This window comes from Vipera berus, assembly GCF_964194415.1.
Source record: "Vipera berus genome assembly, chromosome: 2".
Taxonomy (NCBI): domain Eukaryota; kingdom Metazoa; phylum Chordata; class Lepidosauria; order Squamata; family Viperidae; genus Vipera; species Vipera berus.
The window spans coordinates 151,609,140-151,633,209 of record NC_138203.1 but is presented as its reverse complement, the minus strand read 5'-3'; the positions used below and the strand labels follow the sequence as shown (position 1 = coordinate 151,633,209).

The 24,070-nt window shown below is 40.8% G+C and overlaps 1 protein-coding gene across 1 annotated transcript in view; it reads right to left on the bottom strand.

The window, feature by feature from the left end:
- Positions 1–8,230: 8,230 nt before the first annotated feature.
- ACVR1B (activin A receptor type 1B) overlaps positions 8,231–24,070 on the bottom strand; it is a 48,321-nt gene continuing 32,481 nt past the window's right edge. The window contains exons 5-9 of the mRNA XM_081321974.1: positions 18,067–18,234; positions 16,974–17,130; positions 15,866–15,990; positions 10,478–10,608; positions 8,231–9,492 (exon numbers count right to left, since the gene is read on the bottom strand). Coding sequence (XP_081178100.1) covers positions 9,367–9,492; positions 10,478–10,608; positions 15,866–15,990; positions 16,974–17,130; positions 18,067–18,234 — 707 coding nt within the window. The 3' untranslated portion in view covers positions 8,231–9,366. The remainder of the gene's footprint in view (positions 9,493–10,477; positions 10,609–15,865; positions 15,991–16,973; positions 17,131–18,066; positions 18,235–24,070) is intronic.

Genomic DNA, 24,070 nt, shown 5'->3' with positions numbered 1-24,070 from the left:
CAATGCTGCTGCAATGTGGCTCGGCTGAAAACGACTGTGGAACAAGTGGGGCAGGTTCCTCCCTCACCTGCCCATTCAGTTACAGCTTTGGTGGCTCTGTAGGCAGAGCTGTGAAGTTCTCTGACAAAGACAACTTCGCAGCTCTGCCTACAGAGCCACCAAAGCAGGAGGTGGAGCACCGGAGGCTCGAGGAGGGAGAGTGCTGAAGTGGGCGGTCGGGCCATTGGCAAGAGCAATGCGGCTGAGTGGAAAGCGACCTCAGAACAAGTGGGGCAGGTAAGGAAAAAAAATCCTCACTCCCCCCAGAAATTGCCTTTCTTTCCTTACTTGACTCCGAACCCCGTGCCGTTTCTTCTTCATGATCCACTACTGCCGCGTGCAAGGAAACAAAGGGGGGGGGGGTTTGGGAAAAAAAGGTCAATCGGTCAATTCCAACTTCACAATTGAGCGTCTTGAGATCTCGTGAGAAGTTAGAAAGTCTGATGGACCTTTTTTTTTTTTACCAATAGTCCCACAAACACGCGGCAAAGGCTGAGAAGCAAACGGAGAAACGGAATGCAGCTGAAAGGCAAGTTAGTAAAAAAAACACTCGGGGGAGGCGAGGGCATCTGGGTGGGGGCAGGCGCAGCAACCTTACCCTGCGTGGCTTCGGCAGGTGTCTGGCAGGGGGAGGGAAGCAACTGGTCCACTCCCATGCTAGCGCCACCACGTTGCTTCTTCACTCCATGCACAGGCCCTGCCCCACCCCCACGCGCTCGCGGCCTACTGGTGCCAGTACCAGCAAAAAGTAAGCCCTCCCTGAAAGTAAAACACTGTGCTTACTTCAGAGCCCCCCAAAAGGTAAGACAGTGTCTTACTTTCAGGGAAACACAGTAATTCTTATAGTCTTTGTAGCCTTTGTGATCCAGTAAGTTCCAAAATATAGGTCCACCGCCAAAAAAGGGTATTTTGTCACAACTCTTCTTTTGAGGAATCCAAAAATGATCAGTCAACCAATGCCTGAAATCCACAATGTCCAACCACCTTACAATCAATCCCTTGGTCTCCCCCCAGTAAAAAATAACCAAGAGGCAGAAAGTTAAGTTAAAGTTCAGTCGATGTTTGTAATCCAAGAGTCAGCAAATTTCAAAACAGTTATAACTTCCACCAAGCTGAGAATAGCCCAAAATATTTTACTCCATTGCCAGCTGTTCTCTGTTGAACTAAAAACTTGTCTGAAGATCAAAGAAGCTAGGTGTTTATCTGTGTCTGGGCATTGTGCCAAGTCCACTCTAGCCATAACAAGCTTAGTGCTCTACCTCTATGCCATCACTAGATGTCCTCAGATGTCCATTTTCCAACACTTAAAGCAAACAATTATTTCCACTTTAAAGTTTCTTGAATTTCACCCCAATATTCTTTCCAGAGAGAACACCCTTAACAATTTTCTCAATTCTGCAGTTTATCAATGCTCTGTCTTTATAATACTTCCACTTTGGTATTATATTCTTCTTTGTTTTTGTCCCCCCCCCAAAAGATTGACCCACCGCTTTTGTTTCTCTGGAAGGGTGGGCAAAAATCCCCTTCCTTCTTATACTTAGGGATTTCTTGCTTTATGGGAGTTTGTCTTATCCAGGGAGTCAGATATCAAAATAGTAAAGAAAAGCTTAATATTATCACCCAGTTCCATGCACGTTGTTTAGAATGATGGTAGGTGCTTTTCTTTGTTCGATTGTTGGTGGCTTGGGCTAGCCACAGAAATGCAGCTAGCCTTTCCCCTGCTGGTTTGGAAGGCTTTCCTCAGATCAAATGGATCGATTGCCGTCTTTCTGTGATCTACAAGAGTCCCCTCCTTCTTCATTGCCTCCCTGGGGCGACTTTAGGCTCATTTAGGGCCCCCTGACAGGGCAAAATCAGCCATGGGAAGCGGAGCCCCGCTTTTCTTTGGCTGCATCGCCATGGTGCAAACCGGAAGTCCCAGCTGTGATAATTTTCTCATTCTATTATTCCCTTTATGAGCTGTTTTAAATACATTCTAGGATGTTCTTGCTGGGAATTCTTTTCTAGATTGTTGGACCTGACATAGATTCATAATCTGTAGATCAATATGTCTATGGAAATTCTCAGTCATCCAGGTCATGGTTGTCCCAAAGGTGCTTTTCAAGAGGAAACTGGACTTTCTTGTTTTTCTTTGAAGACATTTTGCTTCTCATCCAAGAAGCTTCTTCAGGTCAGTAGATCAATATCTAACAATCTTTCTCCATTTTTTTGTCTCTTAAATGGACAAAGAGTAAATCAAAAATTCTCAAAAGAATATTTTGAAAAATAATGCATATTATATTAACCAATGACAAATGTTCAGCATCTTTCTAGCTCTCCAGGGAAAACCAGAGGGCATTATTAGTTGGCCAATCCCATAACTATATAGGGCACAACCATCATGTTCTGGGAAGATGTTTTTTTAGGGCAAGATTAAAGTATCACTCAGAAAACAAATTCCCAAACTTGTGAGATATCCATTAAGCAGAACTTCATTAACACTGGAATTCTATTCATGCTTACATGTAAGAAAATTCTACTGAGATCAGTGGCCCTTGTTACCAAGCATTTATACAGAATGAATGTGTTGCACCAAAACAAAAAGAACAGGAAGGCCAGGTACCTTGAACTTTTCACTCTCTCACATTTCTGGTACACTGGGCAATGTCAGAACTTCTCTAGAAGTTCTTTCACATATTTAATAATCCTGAAGCGCAAGAACTCCATTATAGTATATAGGTAGCCCTGAACTTACAACTATTCATCTAGTGACTGTTCGAAGTTACAACGGCAGTGAAAAAAGTGACTTACAATCAGGCGTCATACTTAAAATCATCATAACATCCCCATAGTCACATGATTAAAATTTGGGTGCTTGGCAACCAGCATGTACTTATCACAATTCCTGCATCCCACGATCATGGCATCACCATTTGCAACCTTCCCAGCCACCTTCCAACATGCAAAGTCAATAGTGGAAGCCAATTTGTTTAATGATCACAATTCACTTAACAACTGCACTGATCCGTTTAACAATTGTGGCAAAAATGTTGCAAAATCTGACCTGACTCACTTACAACCACCTTGCTTAGCAATGGAAATTTTAATCCCAGTTGTGGTCATACATTGAGGATTACCAAGGTGGCGCAGTGGTTAGAATGCAGTACTGCAGACTACTTCTGCTGACTGCCGACTGCCAGCAGTTCAGCAATTCGAGTCTCACTGGCTCAAGTTTGACTCAGCCTTCCATTCTTCCGAGGTTGGTAAAATGAGGACCCAGATTATTGGGTGTAATATGTTGACTCTGTAAACTACTTAGAGAAGGATGTAAAGCACTGTGAAGCGGTATATGTCTAAGTGCTATTGCTATTACCAGTATTGTGAAATTGATCCAATTCAAGCACTAACATTTGCTTTATTCCCATAGGACAGTTCCAATGTCGACAATGTAATTTTTTCCTATAGTAATCTTTTATACAATTATTAGAAACATAGCTTCATGTAGCTCAATTATCTTTGACTTATTGTTATGTATATATCTTTTCATTCTCTTAGCTAATATTAAATTTCAAGTATATAAAGTACAGTATAGATAAGTCAGAACAAACTGAAACATAAAAAGTCATAAGAGTTTATGTGAATAAAAACAAACTTTTAATAATGTACAACCAAAAATTTGACAGCCTCATTCTTATATTAAAACAAAAGATCTCTTTCCTATATTACATCTATTTACATTTGCATACTGAGGAGATAAAGTGTCTAAGTGGCTATTTTACAGTCTTCCTCTAATAAAACATATAAAACCTGAAACAAATATAAAGGTCAAGAAGGAATCAACTTTTGGGACAAGAAAGGCAGAAGAGACAATAGTACCAAGAATGATCTATTCTGAAGCCGGCGCAACCCCCAACTGTGTCATACCATTAAATTTTGGAAAAGATTTAAGGGCATTGCAAGTGCAATTTTCTACTGGGAAATTTCATATCAAGACTCTTTGATGTCTGTTCTGATAAAGCTGGCTGATGTTCCCCAAATGAAATTCAACATTGGAATTCTATCCTGCTATTTGTAACCCCATGGCTGGGTTATATGGCCAGTGGACTAAAATTTCATGAAAAAAAGCTCAATGTACCATGACAGTTACTGGTTAGGATTAGCAATGGAACCTGCTACTAGTTATTTTTTAAGTAACTATGAAGGAATGGTTAGAAACATTAACACTATTGTTATCACAGTAAACAGGATATTTTCTCCTCTTAGTCAAAAATTCCAACTGCAGTAATTAACTATCACATCATTGGTGTGATATAGGCACATCAAAAAATGTCTTAAATAAGTATCCAACTCCACTTTTATTAAAACGATGCAATTTGAAGGCCCTTTTTTGAATATGCCTATAGTCTGAAATCAGGCAAATTTTCCTGTTTTCCATTTAAAAACAACTCTTTGGTCATTTTTAGTTTGTCATGATAATGCAAAAATAATAAATAAATGCTCAAGAGTCCAGTTCTGCTAGATTGAGGGTTTCTTTATAAATAAAATGGCTCCTGTCCTCTCTGGATGGATGCTAGGAGGGCACAGCCTGTTTTGCAGCCAGGGGTGCCACGAGATATGATCAGGGTTATTTTGAGTTTGTGGAATCCAAGGAAGCAGATAAAATCCTCTGTAGTCTGATCACCCACCATTATGTTGGATTCATGTCTGTACTGACTCCTTTGGGTGGCTAAATAGGGTGCGATCAGCTGGAACCGAGAGGTTATTTATGCTTGAGAGAGCAGCTCATGCTGCCTGCTTTGAAGCGGGTAACTGAAGAAGAAAAACCTGGATTCAGCTGTGCTTGATAAAGTTTGCCCTATACGTAATCTACCCTTCTTAGGAAAGGGTGTTGAGTAGTGAATAATTAGCTAGAGAAGATCCTAGAGGAAGCAAATTATCTGGACTCTTTTCATCAGGATCCACACCTTGTTATGGGACAGAAATGGCACTGGTTTTCCCAATAGATAATCTTCTTTCAGATGCAGATGGGAGATGCTCCTCTTGGTTTTATCAGAACTAAGCAATGTACGTTGCCACCAAGAATACCATGGTGTCATCCTTACAGAGTTTGAGGCACCATTTTACAGTAGTTCTGCTCCTACCTGAGAGTGTGGTCTGTCAACGATTTGGGGGAAATGCACCTGAATCCATGAAGCTTCAGTGTGGTATCCCTCAGGGCTACATGTTGTTTAAAATCTATAGGAAACTGGTGGAACAGGCAATTTGCTGGCTCAAGCTAAGCTGACAAATGTAAGCAGCTTCAAATACTTTGGAAGTGTCATCTTGAGTGATGGTTCTTTGGAGAAAGAAATTGACTCTAGGATCAGCATGGATAGTGAAGCACTGGGGAGGCTGTGTGCTAGAATGCTCAATCAATATAGCATCCATATCTCCATGAAGCAAGAAGTCTACAGAGCCGTGGTTAGCCCATCCCCCTTATATAAATGTGAGTCCTGGACTCTGTATCGAAGATACATCAAACTGGAGAAATTTCACATGTGAGTTCTCCAATCAGTCCTTGGCATTCATTGGCAAGACAGTCTCCAATCTGGAGGTTTTGGATTACACGGAGTCCACCAGCACTGAGTGCCTGATTATCAGAGGAGATGGGGAATATGTCCTCAGCATGGACAACAGCTGTATGCCTTGCCAATTGCTCTACTGGAGTCTGGGAACAGACCTCAATGTCAACCATGCAAGCTCTACAAAGACACTGTGAAAGAAACCCCAGGCCAGGGTGACAGCTAACCATGGGAACTAGAAGCCACAACTAATGACAGAACATGCTGGCAAGCCCTGTAGAGTCTTCACCAGCTTTGAAGATAAGGTGCCATTGAAAACTGATAAAAACTGTGGACAGCATCAGAGAATAACACCCACACTTGCTAGACTGGACTGCAGAACCATCTCTGTCCACAGATGAACTATAAAACATAATGTCTTCTTTGAACCCTAAGGACACCAATGTTCAATTATACTTCACGAGCCTATAGAAGTTTTGAATCAGCATCTATGAGGTTTGGATGGAGTAAGCTCACATCAAATTCTGTAAGAAAGAGTTGATAATGGTCAGCAGACCACTCTGGACTGGATTATCTCCCCCAGAAGGATGTGGTTGTCAATTTGTGGTCCATGCGGATTCACAATTCCTTCTTAAATGGCTGGTGGAAACTGTGGTCAGGTGGCTTTGCACTATTTACAATCCTATATGGAACAGGATGCCCTGTCTTCAATAACTCATATTTTTATTACTACTTGACTACTGCAATGTGTATTATGAGCTGCCTTTGAAGACAATCTGGAAGCTGCACCTGATACAAAATGTGGCAATAAGATTATTGGCAAGATAGCCCCATCTAGCCAGAATAACACCTATATTAAAGATCCTGCATAGGTAGATGGTAAGCTTCTGGGCCCAATTCAAACTGCTGGCCGTGGAGCCCTAAATGGCACATGGTGGGACACATACAAGCAATATTGTACCAGTGAATCTGCTCACTGGTTTAGTCATCAAGAAAGGGTCTGTGAAAATTCAGTTCCTTTGTGAGGTTTACAATATACTCCAACTCAGGGTATTTTCTCTCCGCAAAAGTACATGCAATCCCCACCTAGTGCAATTCTGTAAACAGGTTAAAGCTATTTTATTTCAGTGCACTTTTGATCTGGATGACCGTCTTATCTTTTTATTTCTGTTCTCTGTAGTTATTTTTTGTTATTGATAAGTATTTGAATTTAGCTATTGTTATAGGTTGGGGTTTTTTTTTGTTTCGATATTGTACATAACCCAGTTCCTTATGGGATTCGAGCAGATTACAAGCACTATTAAATAAATAGCCTTTCATGCAGAACTAGAACTGATTTATTCTGAGAAGGAAGCAACTGATGTAATATTTGTAGCAAATTACCATAAGGCATAATTGGGGGAATTCTACTCCAATTTAAATTGACTTTATGTGAAACAGGTTTCTCTTCCTCTAAGACGTAGATCTAGGAATAAGAAGTATACAGTACAAATAGGACACACGCTTTGGCAAAATTATTTACCACTTGGGAAACAAATATGTTTAAGGGAAGTACACACTTTTTAGCCTCATTAATTTCATGTCTATCACTTAAAATCTTCAACTTATCTATGAAAAACAAATGGCTCTTTTTAATTGCAGGTGGATTTGACAGTGAAATTATATACATGAACATTTCCATTACCTGAGCTCCAAGTGTAAATCTTCGTGATACGTTGTTCTCAAGTCCAATTCCAGCAATCATAGATGCCATTTATTTATGAAAATATATGATTAACATAAATTTCAAGGTGCATTTTACTTTAGATCAGAAATGCAAGGAAGATTTTTAGTAAATGGTGTCCCTTTGCTAGAGTTTTGTGGTGGTCTCTGGCTCAGAAATGATCAGACCAAAATAACAGAAAAAGGCAAGTTTTACAATCAGAAGCACAAATCCCACATATGCCTACAAACAAAAGCGCCTGAGATTTTCAAAATACAGCATTAAAGGAAGCTACAACTTGTTACAGACCTAAAGGAACATGTCAAATTGACTCCAATACACAATGCAACTCTGCAATGTATATAATACAATCAAAGACACAAGAAAGGTTAAGGGAGAGGGAAGGAAAGACACATGCCTATTTTGACAAACAACAAATACAGAATATTTTATATTCTTATAAAATCCCCCGTCCAAGAAGGGATAACTCCTCCTCTTAGTAGTCAAGGGCTCGTGGTTTGTATAGAAACATTTCCAGTGTAAAATTGAGCTGTGTGCATTTCTCAGTTTTTTTCTTTTTTTTTGCAGTGATTTCTTTATAAACAAATGAGAGGTAATTATCTATTTTATAAACAATAGTAAAAAAAGTTAAAATCCAGCCCCTCAATTAAAATAAGAATTAAAAAAATTAATCAAACCACTCCAGTTAAAAGTTATGGCTTCAGGAGTTATCTATCAAACACCCAACCTACACATAATGGAGTTTCTAATGCATTATTTGCATCACAATACAATCTCAGGCTGTTCCCCCCACAAAATGATGTGACAGCCTAATCAGTCCTACGATGCCCTGATCATTTAATTCAAACAAAATGCATGCAGTTAATCCATTCCCAATCCTTCCCTACCCTACCCTACCCCACCCCACCCCACCCCATGCCCAAGTGACACAAAGTAGCTTCCAGAATAAGGGAGATCATATTATATTTATCTATCTATCTATCTACACATAAACGCACGTACACACACACGCACACACACATCAGCTTTATTTTGCAGTCATTGTTCCTTGAAAGGACAAATGTTGCCAGGAAGTCTCTTGAGTGCATATTTCTCCATAGCCATTTCATTCGGTAGAGAAATGTAAAACACCGGAGTTGTTCTGCCAAAGGCACCTTGAGAAATGGAAGGGCAATGATCCTACATGTTCAATTTTGTTTGCCTTTCTTTAACTAGGAAAGCACCAATTTCAGCAGATACCTAATTCTTCCACAATTCTTTCTGCTTGCTAATCATTGCTACCCATTATGGGAGAATTTTAAACTAAAAAACAAACGCGCACAATCAAAAGTATTTTCCCTGCTTTAAAAAAAAAGAGGGTAAGAATGGCAGTGGAACCACTTGTACAGTGCCCCCCCAAAGTCTACTATTTAGCAGGGCAGAACCCTACTCTGTAAGAAGACAGCTAATTATCAGCTAGTGAGAAATAGGGAATTAGCACCTGCACTTCACAAAAGGACACACTACATTTTCAACATGCACAGGAGCACAAGGAGACACAATACACATCTACAGGGCAAAGGGACACATACCTTTGCACATGCACGCTCTGTAGTTCTGGCTTAGGATCTGTTGAGCTAGAAAAGGGCCACTATATGGCCAGACAAAGTGCACATAAGGTGCCTGTGTGTACGTGTCAGTCCTCGGAACCTTCCCCTTGCCACACTTTTTAATCCACAAGAAAATATCTTCTTCTCCCAAGCCATAAGGCTTTCCTTAATCAGCACATAACTCAAATTTACAGGGATTTCCATAAGAGAAACAATGTTATATTGTGACTGACGTTCTCCTATACAAGCCCCTCAGAATGCTTCTCAAAAGGGAATTCAAAAAAGATGCGTTCCACTCTTAAATGAGGAAATGAGTGAAGTCTCTAATGTTGATCCTCCTCACCTGGCCACCTGCAGGCCAAGCTGTCCAGTTGATAGCAGCAGGCTGAATACAAAGACGAGGTAGGCCTTCTTGACCACATCAATTCTTGTATGGCAGCTTTTTGTGCACTTTCCTCAAGATGGGGCTTGGAGTCTAAATTTTCACATCTTCCTGGATACTGAGTTGAGAGAGAGTTTTCTTGATGCGTAAGGCTGTTAGCCGTGCTGCTCCATTGGCATACCAGCACTCTCGCATCATTTTCCCCATAATTCGCAAAGCCTGGGAACATGGGAAGAATGACATCAGGAGAAATCTCTTTTCAGTAGATCAAATCCATTTTTTAAAACAAATCTATGAAGAATGGGTTGCTTATGATGCTACTTTGTGCTTATTTTTTTTTTGCTAGTATGCATTTAAAACTGCAGTGGCAACTTAAGTTTTTTAATAGGATTTTTCTTAAAAATCTGGTCAAAATAAAATTCAGTGTTTGCCAATTGCCTCTTAAAAGAAGCAAAGATTTGTCTTCCACAATCATGAAAAAGACAATTTTTGTCACTAACTGCATTTCCACAGAACTCAAAGCTGTTTTTAAAAACTGGTTTGTTAAATATGCTATAATTGTGGGGGGGTGGGGGTGGGTTTCTTTTGTATTACATGAAAACCAACCCAGAGCCAACCAATCCAACTTCTTTTTAACACTTTAAATTTGAAATCTGCACTTGAGTTTTGTCTTCTGCATGTAGACGATTTATTTATATCTTTCTACAAACAAATAAAGAAAATTTGAAAAAATGGTTGTGTTTAAATACCATGTCTGGCTATAATGTGGGCTGCTTGGTTTGGCTTGAAATGTGTGATGTGTGAATCCAATGTGTGTTATTCAAAATGCCACAATTATGCAAACCTTAGCTTAGTGCAATGTATAACTTAAGTCCATTTTTAACAGGCTGGCTAGAACTATAATCAAAGCCAGAATTTTAATATATTTAGCAGAAAATACTTTTTGTATGTATGGATTAACCTATAGATCGCACAGACCTTATTCAAAAAGCCAGAATAAAATACTTCAGTACATACAGTACTGAGGTACTGTAAATACAGTAAAGAGAATGAGTTGATATCTCGAGTTCTTTATCCAACTGCTACCAAGATTTCGTGCCAACAATTTGCTGAAGCTTTCCGTTCCCCTCTAGCTAATATGACAAATACTATATTAAGAATGATGCTTTATGGCATGCTTTTTAGTTTTCATGATCAAGTGTACCTCATAACTCTGCCACCAGTTGGGAATGTTAGGTCGTAGTTTCTGTTCACATACAACTTTTCGCATTTCTTCAATGGACGGGTCAGAGGGCACAAGGTCATAGTATGGGAGCTGATATTCTTCATGAATACCTAAAAGGAAAAAAGAGAAACAAGCTATTATTTCTTATGAAAATATCTTTTACATAGGCATAGTAGCATTAATGATATAGGATGAACAGCCTGCAAAAGGAGCAGGAAGTATGATACAACATGGAACTTAGCAGTGAACCTGATATCTGATGATGTGTGCATATTGGTTTTCAGTAATAAAATATGAACATTATATAGTAACAATAATATGTGCACAGGAAAAGCACCTGAGAGTCTGTGGCCTGCTTCTTTTAACTTTCAATATTTATGATTACCAACATAGGAAGCAATATAGAAAATAAGAAAAAAGGAGTTATATATATATATATCCGGCAATTATTAAATGAAAAATACCCATGATAATCCTAGAAAAAACAAGAAAATTATTATCCACTATTATATTCTTAACGTTAACAGTGTATTAAAAATATTTTTCTTCTAAGGAGATTATAAATAATGGCTAAATTAAACCTAGAAGTAATATATATATTAGTCTTTCTGTTTTGGTAGTTGAGGGTTTTCCAATGTACAGAATATACTATCTAATCCACCATAAGTACCGTATATACTTGAGTATAAGCCGAATTTTTCAGCCCACTTTTTGGGCTGAAAAATTCCACTTCGGCTTATACTCCAGTCAACAAAAAAACTTACTGAGGACTTGTGCGCGGCCGAGGCTTTGGAGCTTCCGGGATCGCGCTCACCTCTCCCAAGCCACCGCCGTCCGGAGACCTGCCGAAGTTTGGGGAGGTGCGCGCGCACCTCCCCAAAAGTCCCCAAACGAAGCCGGGTCTCCGTTCCTCTGTGCCCTGCCTGCCTGCTTCTTTCCACAGCGGAAAGAAGCAGGCAGGCAGGGGGCGGAGGAACGGAGACCCGGCGACGTTTGGGGAGGTTTGGGCGCCTCTCCAAATATCCCCAAACGTCGCCGGGTCTCCGTTCCTCTGTGCCCTGCCTGCCTGCTTCTTTCCACAGCGGAAAGAAGCAGGCAGGCAGGGGGCGGAGGAACGGAGACCCGGCGACGTTTGGGGAGGTTTGGGCGCCTCTCCAAATATCCCCAAACGTCGCCGGGTCTCCGTTCCTCTGTGCCCTGCCTGCCTGCTTCTTTCCACAGCAGAAAGAAGCAGGGAGGCAGGGGGCGGAGGAACGGAGACCCGGCGACGTTTGGGGATATTTGGAGAGGCGCCCAAACCTCCCCAAACGTCGCCGGGTCTCCGTTCCTCCGCCCCCTGCCTCCCTGCTTCTTTCTGCTGTGGAAAGAAGCAGGCAGGCAGGGCACAGAGGAACGGAGACCCGGCGACGTTTGGGGATATTTGGAGAGGCGCCCAAACCTCCCCAAACGTCGCCGGGTCTCCGTTCCTCCGCCCCCTGCCTCCCTGCTTCTTTCTGCTGTGGAAAGAAGCAGGCAGGCAGGGCACAGAGGAACGGAGACCCGGCGACGTTTGGGGATATTTGGAGAGGCGCCCAAACCTCCCCAAACGTCGCCGGGTCTCCGTTCCTCCGCCCCCTGCCTCCCTGCTTCTTTCCGCTGTGGAAAGAAGCAGGCAGGCAGGGCACAGAGGAACGGAGACCCGGCGACGTTTGGGGATATTTGGAGAGGCGCCCAAACCTCCCCAAACGTCGCCGGGTCTCCGTTCCTCCGCCCCCTGCCTCCCTGCTTCTTTCTGCTGTGGAAAGAAGCAGGCAGGCAGGGCACAGAGGAACGGAGACCCGGCGACGTTTGGGGATATTTGGAGAGGCGCCCAAACCTCCCCAAACGTCGCCGGGTCTCCGTTCCTCCGCCCCCTGCCTCCCTGCTTCTTTCTGCTGTGGAAAGAAGCAGGCAGGCAGGGCACAGAGGAACGGAGACCCGGCGACGTTTGGGGATATTTGGAGAGGCGCCCAAACCTCCCCAAACGTCGCCGGGTCTCCGTTCCTCCGCCCCCTGCCTCCCTGCTTCTTTCTGCTGTGGAAAGAAGCAGGCAGGCAGGGCACAGAGGAACGGAGACCCGGCGACGTTTGGGGATATTTGGAGAGGCGCCCAAACCTCCCCAAACGTCGCCGGGTCTCCGTTCCTCCGCCCCCTGCCTCCCTGCTTCTTTCTGCTGTGGAAAGAAGCAGGCAGGCAGGGCACAGAGGAACGGAGACCCGGCGACGTTTGGGGATATTTGGAGAGGCGCCCAAACCTCCCCAAACGTCGCCGGGTCTCCGTTCCTCCGCCCCCTGCCTCCCTGCTTCTTTCTGCTGTGGAAAGAAGCAGGCAGGCAGGGCACAGAGGAACGGAGACCCGGCGACGTTTGGGGATATTTGGAGAGGCGCCCAAACCTCCCCAAACGTCGCCGGGTCTCCGTTCCTCCGCCCCCTGCCTCCCTGCTTCTTTCTGCTGTGGAAAGAAGCAGGCAGGCAGGGCACAGAGGAACGGAGACCCGGCGACGTTTGGGGATATTTGGAGAGGCGCCCAAACCTCCCCAAACGTCGCCGGGTCTCCGTTCCTCCGCCCCCTGCCTCCCTGCTTCTTTCTGCTGTGGAAAGAAGCAGGCAGGCAGGGCACAGAGGAACGGAGACCCGGCGACGTTTGGGGATATTTGGAGAGGCGCCCAAACCTCCCCAAACGTCGCCGGGTCTCCGTTCCTCCGCCCCCTGCCTGCCTGCTTCTTTCCGCTGTGGAAAGAAGCAGGCAGGCAGGGCACAGAGGAACGGAGACCCGGCGACGTTTGGGGATATTTGGAGAGGCGCCCAAACCTCCCCAAACGTCGCCGGGTCTCCGTTCCTCCGCCCCCTGCCTGCCTGCTTCTTTCCGCTGTGGAACGAAGCAGCCTGAACGAAGCAGGCTGCTTCTTTCCACTGCGGAACGAAGCAGCCTGCCTGCTTCTTTCCGCTGCGGAACGAAGCAGCCGGCGGCGGAGGCTTGCAGAACGGCGGATCGGCTTATACTCAAGTCACCAACTTTTTCCAGTTTTTGGGGGTGAAATTGGGGGTCTCGGCTTATACTCGAGTCGGCTTATACTCAAGTATATACGGTATATGAAACTATTTTTCTTTAGATTTCTCATAATAAAATTATTAAGATCATCTTAGATTTCAGTACTGCTTTCCTAATAAATATCACTATAATAGCTTTCCAAAATATTTTTCAATATTACATATCGTAACAGTGAACAAAATCTCTTTCCCTTCTTTTAAACACAAATTCAAAATATTTTTATATTCATTTCACCTTCTGTATTTGGGATCCAGTGATTTTTCTGAATAAAGAAGACATATACTTAACAGTTACTACACAGTTTGTATCTTGCACAAAAATCTTCAATGACAGATTAATTGCCTATCTCTGTGGTGGCGAACCTATGGCACAGGTGCCACAGGTGGCACGCAGAGCCCTCTCTGTGGGCACGCGTGCCGTCGCCCCAGTCCTAGGCCTTCAGCTGGGTTTTATAAAAATTTTTCGCTTTAGGCGTCTGCTGTGTGCAAAAAAAAAAAAAGTTTAATCAATTTCAACTTCTTGCGGGGAAAAAAAAAGATCTCGCAAAGTTGGAATTGATTGATTGAACTTTTTAGTCCCACCCAGTCTGCCATTACCACCACAGCCATGCCCCCCCCAATGGGCCATGCCCACCCAATGGACCATGCCCACCTGGCACCCAATGACACATAAGTGGGTTTTAGATTGCAGTTTGGGCACTCAGTCTCTAAAAGATTTGCCATCATTGGCCTATCTTATTATATACACCACTTAGAATTACTTTGGTGATTGGGATGGCATAAAAATAAGCAAACAAATATAAGCTTTTAAAAAACGCTCTTGAACTTAATATTTCTTATCTACTGATATTTGTTAAAAGTATCCAATTTGTATAATATAAAAAAGTTTTTAAAAACAGGAACTTGCTCTAGCAAAATTAATCTTACAACTACTTCTGCAGTTTCTTTGTTATAACAAAATTCTGATTTCAATACTTTCTTACAGAGTACTAGCTTTTTAACATTTCAATTATATTTGAATCCTTTCTTTTTAATCAAAGTTATTAGTATTATCCCTGAGATTAAAGAGTTTTGTTATTAGTCCATGGCAGAATAATTATTTTATCTTATTCTAAAGTGTGGCAATTTAAAAAATGATCTATGGAAATGATCACTTTTTGATTCATTATATTTGTTATCCTTTGTTGTCTAATTCAGTTTAATTTATTTGATTAAGCTGTTTGACTGCAAAATCTTTCTTCATTTCTTCATAAGGCATGTCTTCTTCTTTATCATGGATCTTTTTGTCTAACTTTTTAGTGTGCTTTTTTTTGCTATATACCATTAAATGTGAATTTTTCTTATACAAATGAGTATCATTCCAATTAGCATATTCATCTTAATATCTACAGCAGCGTTTCCCAACCTTAGGAACTTGAAGATGCGTGGACTTCAACTCCCAGAATTCCCCAGCCAGCATAGCTGGCTAGGGAATTCTGGGAGTTGAAGTCCACGCATCTTCAAGTTCCTAAGGTTGGGAAACGCTGATCTACAGTGTGTAAGCATTTCAATTATACTATTTGATGTGATAAATTTAAATTTAACCTTATTCTAATGAGGTCCGAACATGCATAGACACTAAAAAAACTTTGCCGTATGTAGATTTATTGAGATATTGAAACAGTAATATGCAGATACAATGTACTTTTAGCACTTTCCAGAAGTGGAAAATTTTGAGACTGGAAAATTTGTATTTCTTGTCCTTCCTCTTTTCCATTTATGTGAGTAAGCTTAAATAATACTTTTACTAAGCATATACAGAAGCAGCTATGGCCCATATTCTATTTTCTGCTCCTTGCTTATTTCCATCTAAAATATGATAGTTTTTCAGTTGATGACAAAAATGAATTAAATAATCCCCACAACTGATCAATAAAAATGTAATAAAAAAATTATCTTAGTTCGGAATACATTCTGCAGTCATGCAGATTAAGGAGGGATTTTTTATTAATACTTCATGACTTACTACCTTTGTTATTTAGTATATCAAAGAGAACAGGAAAAAAATAATGTTAATCCTGAACTATAGCTTTGTGGTTTGAACCAATGACTATCATTCAAACCTATTAAAGGAAAGTCTGACTATAATGCTAAATCAGTGTGTGTGCGTGTGTGTGTGGGGGAAACAGATTCTGAATCAGCAACTTTACTTCCTTTGCATCAAAATGTACAGAATTGTAAGATCTGAAGCCAATAGGAAACTCTTAACTTTTATGAGAGGGAGGGAGGGAAGGAGGGAAGGAGGGAGAGAATCTATTACCTCCTGAGTTGCACCTGCGAGCAATTTCCCAGTAAACCAGGCCGAGGGCATAGATATCCGCACACTTAAATGAATCAAAATGCTTCATGTTTATTGTTTCATCAAGAACCTCAGGGGCCATGTAACTGTAGCAAAAGAACAATCAGATTAAGGGCATCTATTTGAGACACTAATCTCAATGTACACGTTGTACTTTGACAATAAAGGTTTATTATTATTATATGCTTCACATATACAGAAAATATGCATCTATTGTCTATTATGAATAGGAACAAAAATTCATTCAACAACTTTTGAGGAAAGCCTATAATATTTAAGGATCTTTTAAATATTATTTGACTTTCTGTTAACAGCATTTTTAAAATGCTTACCAACAAAATCAAGCTAAAAAGAAAGAAAATATTGTCTTGCTAGTTAGCAGCACTGTAAGGTTTTATTGGCAGGAAAGGTGAAGCAAGACTAGGAACACAAGCAATCATTCTACAAAACTTTCTCTCGTTTGTCAGGTGATTTAGTTGTCTGCTCTGTAATACTGTACTGTCGTGAGTGATTAGATTTAGATCTACAAGAAATATGGTTGCCAGAAAAACTTGTTGAAATACACAGTGCACAATATTTTACACTAAGGATATTAAGGATTATCCTAAATAATTTATTGGAAATCATTTTGAAAGAAGAATATATTAAAACACAATGCAAATTTTAAGTATATAGTTCATATAGATAAAAGGCAGTTGCCTAATTAATATGTGTTCAGCTATCATTAAAGATAGATTATTCTCCTTCAACAATTCACCATTTAATGAACTGCTCAGGTTTATAGAAATGTTAATTACATTTCTAATGCACATGATTTTGTTAAAATATTTTATGCTGTAAAGTACCTTATTGGGGAACTCTTTAAATTTCAGAAGTAATTTAATGCTGTAATTGGTTCACAAATATCCAATCCTAATGATGCACGTTGAACAGCTAATGGCTAAGAAAATACAATTCTAATGATGATGCAGCCAAAAGACTACAGAGAAAGGAAACATTCAAAATTACCAAATGTATCTTTATCTACTCAACCCAGTCAGCTCATATATATATATATATATATACTCACCGTTTTGTTCCAACTCTCTGATTAGGGGCAATATCAATTGTATCAGTTACAGAATCATGGCGGACAGCTAGACCAAGGTCTGCAATGGCACAAGTGCCATTCTTCTTCACCAATATATTTTTGGATTTCAAGTCACGATGTGCAATCCCAGGTTTTCCTAACAAAGTATGAGAGTGAATTCTGTTTATACTCTTTGGTCAAGAAAAAACAAAAAAGAGTGCAATATAAAAACCTTGGTTAAGTTGTGGCAATATTCATGAGATCTAAAAATTGTAATTTATCCTGAAGGAAAACTTCAACAGTGTAAATTGAATAGGTCTTCTACTGCCAATTCTTCCTAGATTAAGACAGTAGGACAATATATGCATTTTCTATCTTGTTAAATCACCATTTAAAATGCAGGATGAAGAACTGGAATTATCTATTCTCATTTACATCCTTCCTTAGCACATCAGTCCTATTACTTTGAAGTACAATTCCTCATTACTTCAAATAAAAGAAACTATGCTTAACCTCAGTTTGTTAAAAGGAAACTTTAGCTCCACCTATTCCAAAGATCTCTTCCTCTTAAATAAACAATATCAGATTTCTAAATCTTCTCAATGTTAATCTACAGGCTAATTCAATCCAGCAAGGTTGGCATAATCCAGGTTCCTTTGATTAAACAATATCATCAACTGGGACCCCAGAAGTGCATCTTCTTTAGAGCAAACTCTCTGGAATGCTTTCCCCTGAAATCCAGCTGGCCTCCACTCTGTTGTTTTGAGGAGCCATGAACGCCTGGCTCTTCACCCAGACTTTTAGCAAATAAGAATGAGATCCCTTGCCACATTCTTCCTAGTCTGTTGTGCTTGCTCGGCATCTTTTATTGATTTTATCGTAATTAGTTATTGTTTATTTTGGATGACCGAGAATCACTGAGAATTGGGCAGCACACAAGTTTAAAAATTATCACTGTTGCTGTTCTTAGAGTCAATGAATCTCTTTATATCAAAAGAATTTATTCTTTTTCAGCTCATGTCTATCAATAACAGAAGCTTGTTTTTCTAATTTTCCAACTGTTCGTTATCAAATGTACATCTGCATCTCTTACCTTGAGTCCCCACAATTTCCATGTGCAGATGTGCCAAGCCACTGGCAGCAGAAAGAGCCAATTTAATCATCCCTTCAATAGTTACAGTATATCGGTTGAGGTAATCAAACAGAGAGCCATGCTCATGGTAATCAGAGACCAACCATAATTGTGTCCAAGTGCCATTATCTGTTGGCAATACAAAAAAAAGGAAAATGTATTGAAACAAGAAAATAACAATTGTCTTTTTTAGATGTCATTGAAGAGTAGCAGATTCATTATTGCTTGCTGCTACTTAGCATAGTTCAGAAATAAGTTATATTTTAACTCCATCTGTGCAGCTATTTTTTGTGGGATTTATAGTTTAGTCCTCACAATAATCAAAATATTATGGTAGAGATTGGACTTGGCAATGATTTCCTCTTTCTCATCCTTGCCCCAGAAAATGTCACTAACATGCCCTTTGATATGACGAGACTGATGGGAAATAAGAAGAGAGAAGGGAGAAGAGAAACGGGAACATCTGGCAAAGCAATGGCACTCCGTGGAGAGCAGAGCTGACCATCACAGTAGAATGAGGAGCTGGATGGCCCATTAATTCTCAGTGCTGCTTCCTGCTGCAATATTTAACCAGAATTACTAGTCTTCTTGTTTCACAATCTATTGTTCAGCAGAATATGTGAATAGGTTATTGAGAAGTAGTACCAGAAAAACATCTACTTCTGCTTCATTGACTATGCTAAAGCCTTTGATTGTGTGGATCATAACAAACTGTGGCAAGTCCTTAAAGAGATGGGTGTACCAGACCATCTTATTTGTCTCTTGAGAAACCTATATGCGGGCCAAGAAGCAACAGTGAGAACTGGACACGGAACCACTGATTGGTTCAAAATTGGGAAAGGAGTCTGGCAAGGCTGTATACTGTCGCCTTGCCTATTTAACTTATATGCAGAGCACATCATGAGAAAGGCAGGGCTAGATGAATCAAAAGTTGGAATTAAGATTGCTGGAAGAAATATCAACAACCTAAGATATGCAGATGATACCACTCTAATGGCAGAAAGTGAAGAGGAACTGAAGAGTCTCTTGTTGCGAGTGAAGAAGGAGAGTGCAAAAGTTGGGTTGAAACTAAACATTAAGAAAACCAAGATCATGGCATCCGGCCCTCTCAATTCCTGGCAAATAGATGGGGAAGAAATGGAGGTAGTGACAGATTTTATTTTCCTGGGCTCCAAGATCACTGCAGATGGGGACTGCAGCCAAGAAATTAAAAGACGCTCCTGGAGAGGAAACCTATGGCAAATCTAGACAGCACACTAAAAAGCAGAGACATCACTCTGCCAACAAAAGTGCGTATAGTCAAGGCTATGGTCTTCCCAGTTGCAATGTATGGCTGTGAAAGTTGGACCATAAGAAAAGCTGAGCGCCAAAGAATTGAGGCCTTTGAACTATGGTGCTGGAGAAGACTCCTGCGAGTCCCTTGGACTGCAAGGCAATCAAACCGGTCAGTCCTAGAGGAGATCAACCCTGACTGCTCTTTAGAAGGCCAGATCCTGAAGCTAAAACTCAAATACTTTGGCCACCTAATGAGAAGGAAGGACTCACTGGAGAAGAGCCTAATGCTGGGAAAGATTGAGGGCAATAGAAGAAGGGGACGACAGAGAATGAGGTGGCTGGATGGAGTCACTGAAGCAGTAGGCGTGAGCTTAAATGGACTCCAGAAGATGGTAGAGGATAGGAAGGCCTGGAGGAACATTGTCCATGGGGTCGCTATGGGTCGGACACGACTTCACAACTAACAACAACAAGATACGGAACAATTTTTGTTGTTATATGGAAAAGTTGTTAAGTTACTGAAATTATACTTGTCTTGGTGAAATCTTTGCATATCACTTTATTTCCCACCACCCCTTTCCTTGCACTTTTTCCATTTTTCCTTAGTTTGTATATATTTTGTGTATGTTTATGTAAATTTTAATAAACATTATAAAAAATATCTCAGATGGTCTGTACCCAGTTTTTCTTTTCAGATTTGCCACTGTACAATGCAGCTAACTAATCCAGGCCTATATACTTCTCTCCACAGAATAGTGATTGCAGACTGCTTTTCAGTCTATAAAAGGCAGAAAGATAGCTTGTTTTATCATAAAAGCAGAGGATAATAATGCTTAGGCGATGGAAATATAAAAACTGATTCCTGGGTTTGTCAGTCTTTGCTCCATTAGAAGGCAGTTAAGAATTAATGTGCAGGAATGTTGTCATTTCATACAGCATTAGATTATTGAAGCTTGAAGAACTTCAAAATAATGTGCTTTTCCGGATACTTTTATAGATGTTAACTGTGCCTCAGAGCATACACTTGAATGTAATTAGACTGCCAAGTTATTTTAATATTGTTTAGTCTTGAATTCATAACATAGTGAACATTGTAAATAATGATAACCAAAGCTGACATTCATAGTGTTTCCTGATAAACTTAACAAATTTGTATGAACTCTACAAGGTCAGATCCTTTACTCAATGTTGGTTTCTGTTTTTTGACTGGGTATGTTTCCAGATATGAAAATGTAATGAGCAGAATGAAGGAAGCACATCTTAAGAGCTAATCTAGCACCAAGCCATCATCAAACATATTTTGTTGGAACGTTTCGCATTCACATTCAAGGCAAAGGAATAAAAGAAACAATAAGAGACAATCCCAAAGGTGGTAAAGTTCAGAAACTAAGAGTTTTAAAAGCTTTTGTGAGATTATTCCTTTCCACGGTTTCAAATGTAGATCTGATAAAAATTACTTTTATGAAATGAGGACCCAGATTGTTGGGGGCAATTAAGCTGACTTTGTAATAATGCCGCTTGGGGTGTGTGTGAAAGCCCTAACAAGCAGGCATATACATAGAATGAAGGCTACTGCTAAGCTTGTAAGCCGCCCTGAGTCTTCGGAGAAGGGCGGGATATAAATGGAATTAAAATAAAAAATAAAATAAAGTAATCAATTAAACTTTAAGAACTGGTTCCCATCCCAAGGAAGAATGTAATGTTCTAAACAGGAAATTGTCAATCGTAGCGTGAATTACACAGTGCAATTATGTTAACATGACCAGTTTCCTTTTCTTATAATAGTTGCTTACTAGAAGCTAAAAACTGTTTGTGCAGTTTATATGAAAGAAGGAAGTGAAACAAAGTGCCAGTTGCTTATCACTGCATCCTGCAGTCTAAGCCATTATAGCAGTTGTATCTTTCCTGGATAAAGTCGTCTCTGTGATGGTGAAAGTAGACTGAGAGATTAACAATTCATCATTCCAATTTCTTACACGCTAATAACCAAGTCCCCTTCATGGATTACTGCCTTGTCCTGGCGAAGGGGCTTGCGTAATTCAATGAAGCTATGAGCTATGCCGTGCAGGGCCACTCAAGACGGAAAGGTCATAGCAGAGAGTTCTGACAAAACGTGATCCACTGGAGAAGGAAATGGCAACCCACTCCAGTATCTTTGCCATGAAAACCCCATGGACAGTAACAAAAGGAAAAAAGATATGACGCTGGAAGATGAGCCCCTCAGGTCAGAAGGCGTCCAATATGCTACTGGGGAAGAGCAGAGGGCTAGTACTAGTAGCGCCAGAAAGAATGAAGCGACTGGGCCAAAGCCGAAAGGACGCTCAGCTGTGGATGTGTCTGGTGGTGAAAGGAAAGTCTGATGCTGTAAAGATTTTTTCTCCATAGGAACCTGGAATGTAAGATCCATGAATCAAGGAAAGCTGGTCGTGGTCAAACAAGAGATGACAAGACTGAACATCGACATTTTAAGAATCAGTGAACTAAAATGGACAGGAATGGGTGAATTTAATTCAGATGACCATCAGGTATACTACTGCGGGCAAGAATCCCTCAGAAGAAATGGAGTAGCCTTCATAGTCAATAAAAGAGTAGGAAAAGCAATACTGGGATACAATCCCCAAAATGACAGAATGATCTCAGTTCGAATCCAAGGCAAACCATTCAGTATCACAGTAGTCCAGGTCTATGCCCCAACCACCGGTGCTGAAGAGGATGAAATTGACCGGTTCTATGAAGCCCTACAGCACCTTATAGAGCTAACACCAAAAAATGATGTCCTTATCATCATGGGGGATTGGAATGCTAAAGTAGGAAGCCAAAAGATAACCGGAATAACAGGCAAGTTTGGCCTTGGAGTACAAAATGAAGCCGGGCACAGGCTGATAGAATTTTGTCAAGAGAATACGATGGTCATAGCAAACACTCTTTTCCAACAACCCAAGAGACGGCTCTACACATGAACATCACCAGACGGTCAACAAAGAAATCAGATTGACTATGTGCTCTGCAGCCAAAGATGGAGAAGCTCTATACAGTCAGTAAAAACAAGACCAGGAGCTGACTGTGGCTCAGACCATGAGCTTCTCATTGCAAAGTTTAGGCTTAAGCTGAAGAAAGTAGGGAAAAGCACTAGGCCACTGAGGTATGAACTAAATCATATCCCTGACGAATATTCAGTAGAGGTGACAAATAGATTTAAGGAATTAGATCTGATAGACAGAGTGCCTGAAGAACTATGGCCAGAGGTTCGCAACATTGTACAAGAAGTAGCAACTAAAACCATTCCAAAGAAAAAGAAATGCAAGAAAGCAAAATGGCTGTCTGAGGAAGCTTTGCAAATAGCTGAGGATAGGAGGGAAGCGAAAGGCAACGGAGAAAAAGAAAGATACACCCAACTGAATACAGAATTCCAGAGAATAGCTAGAAGAGATAAAAATGCCTTCTTAAATGAACAGTGCAAAGAAATAAAAGAAACCAATAAAATAGGGAGGACTAGAGATCTCTTCAAGAAAATTGGAGAGATGAACGGAACATTTCATGCAAAAATGGGCATGATAAAGGACCAAAATGGCAGGGACATAACAGAGGCAGAAGAGATTAAGGAGAGGTGGCAAAATTACACAGAAGAACTATACAAGAACGAGCTTAACGCCCCTGATAACTACGATGAGGTGGTCACTGACCTCGAGCCAGACATCCTAGAATGTGAAGTGAAGTGGGCCTTAGAAAAGCTGAACAACAACAAAGCTAGTGGAGGTGACAGTATTCCGGCTGAGCTATTCAAAATCTTAAAAGACGATGAAGTAAAAGTGCTACACTCAATTTGCCAGCAAATTTGGAAAACCCAACAGTGGCCACAGGATTGGAAAAGATCAGTTTACATTCCAATTCCAAAGAAAGGCAGTGCCAAAGAATGTTCAAACGATCACACCATTCATTGCACTCATTTCATATGCTAGTAAAGTTATGCTTAAAATCCTACAAGCTAGACTCCAGCAGTATGTGGATCGAGAACTACCAGAAGTACAGGCAGGATTTTGAGGAGGCAGAGGAACTAGAGATCAAATTGCCAACATACGCTGGATCATGGAGAAAGCTAGGGAGTTCCAGAAAAACATCTACTTCTGCTTCATTGACTATGCTAAAGCCTTTGATTGTGTGGATCACAACAAACTGTGGCAAGTTCTTAAATGGGAATACCAGACCATCTTATTTGTCTCTTGAGAAACCTATATGTGGGTCAAGAAGCAACAGTGAGAACTGGACATAGAACCACTGATTGGATCAAAATTGGGAAAGGAGTCCGGCAAGGCTGTATATTGTCACCCTGCCTGTTTAACTTATATGCAGAGCACATCATGAGGAAGGCAGGGCTAGATGAATCAAAAGTTGGAATTAAGATTTCCGGGAGAAATATCAACAACCTAAGATATGCAGATGATACCACTCTAATGGCAGAAAGTGAAGAGGAACTAAAGAGCCTCTTGTTGCGGGTGAAGAAGGAGAGTGCAAAAGTTGGGTTGAAACTAAACATTAAGAAAACCAAGTTCATGGCATCAGGGCCTCTCAATTCTTGGCAAATAGATGGGGAAGAAATGGAGGTAGTGACAGATTTTATTTTCCTGGGCTCCAAGATCACCGCAGACAGGGACTGCAGCCAAGAAATTAAAAGATGCTTGCTCCTGGGGAG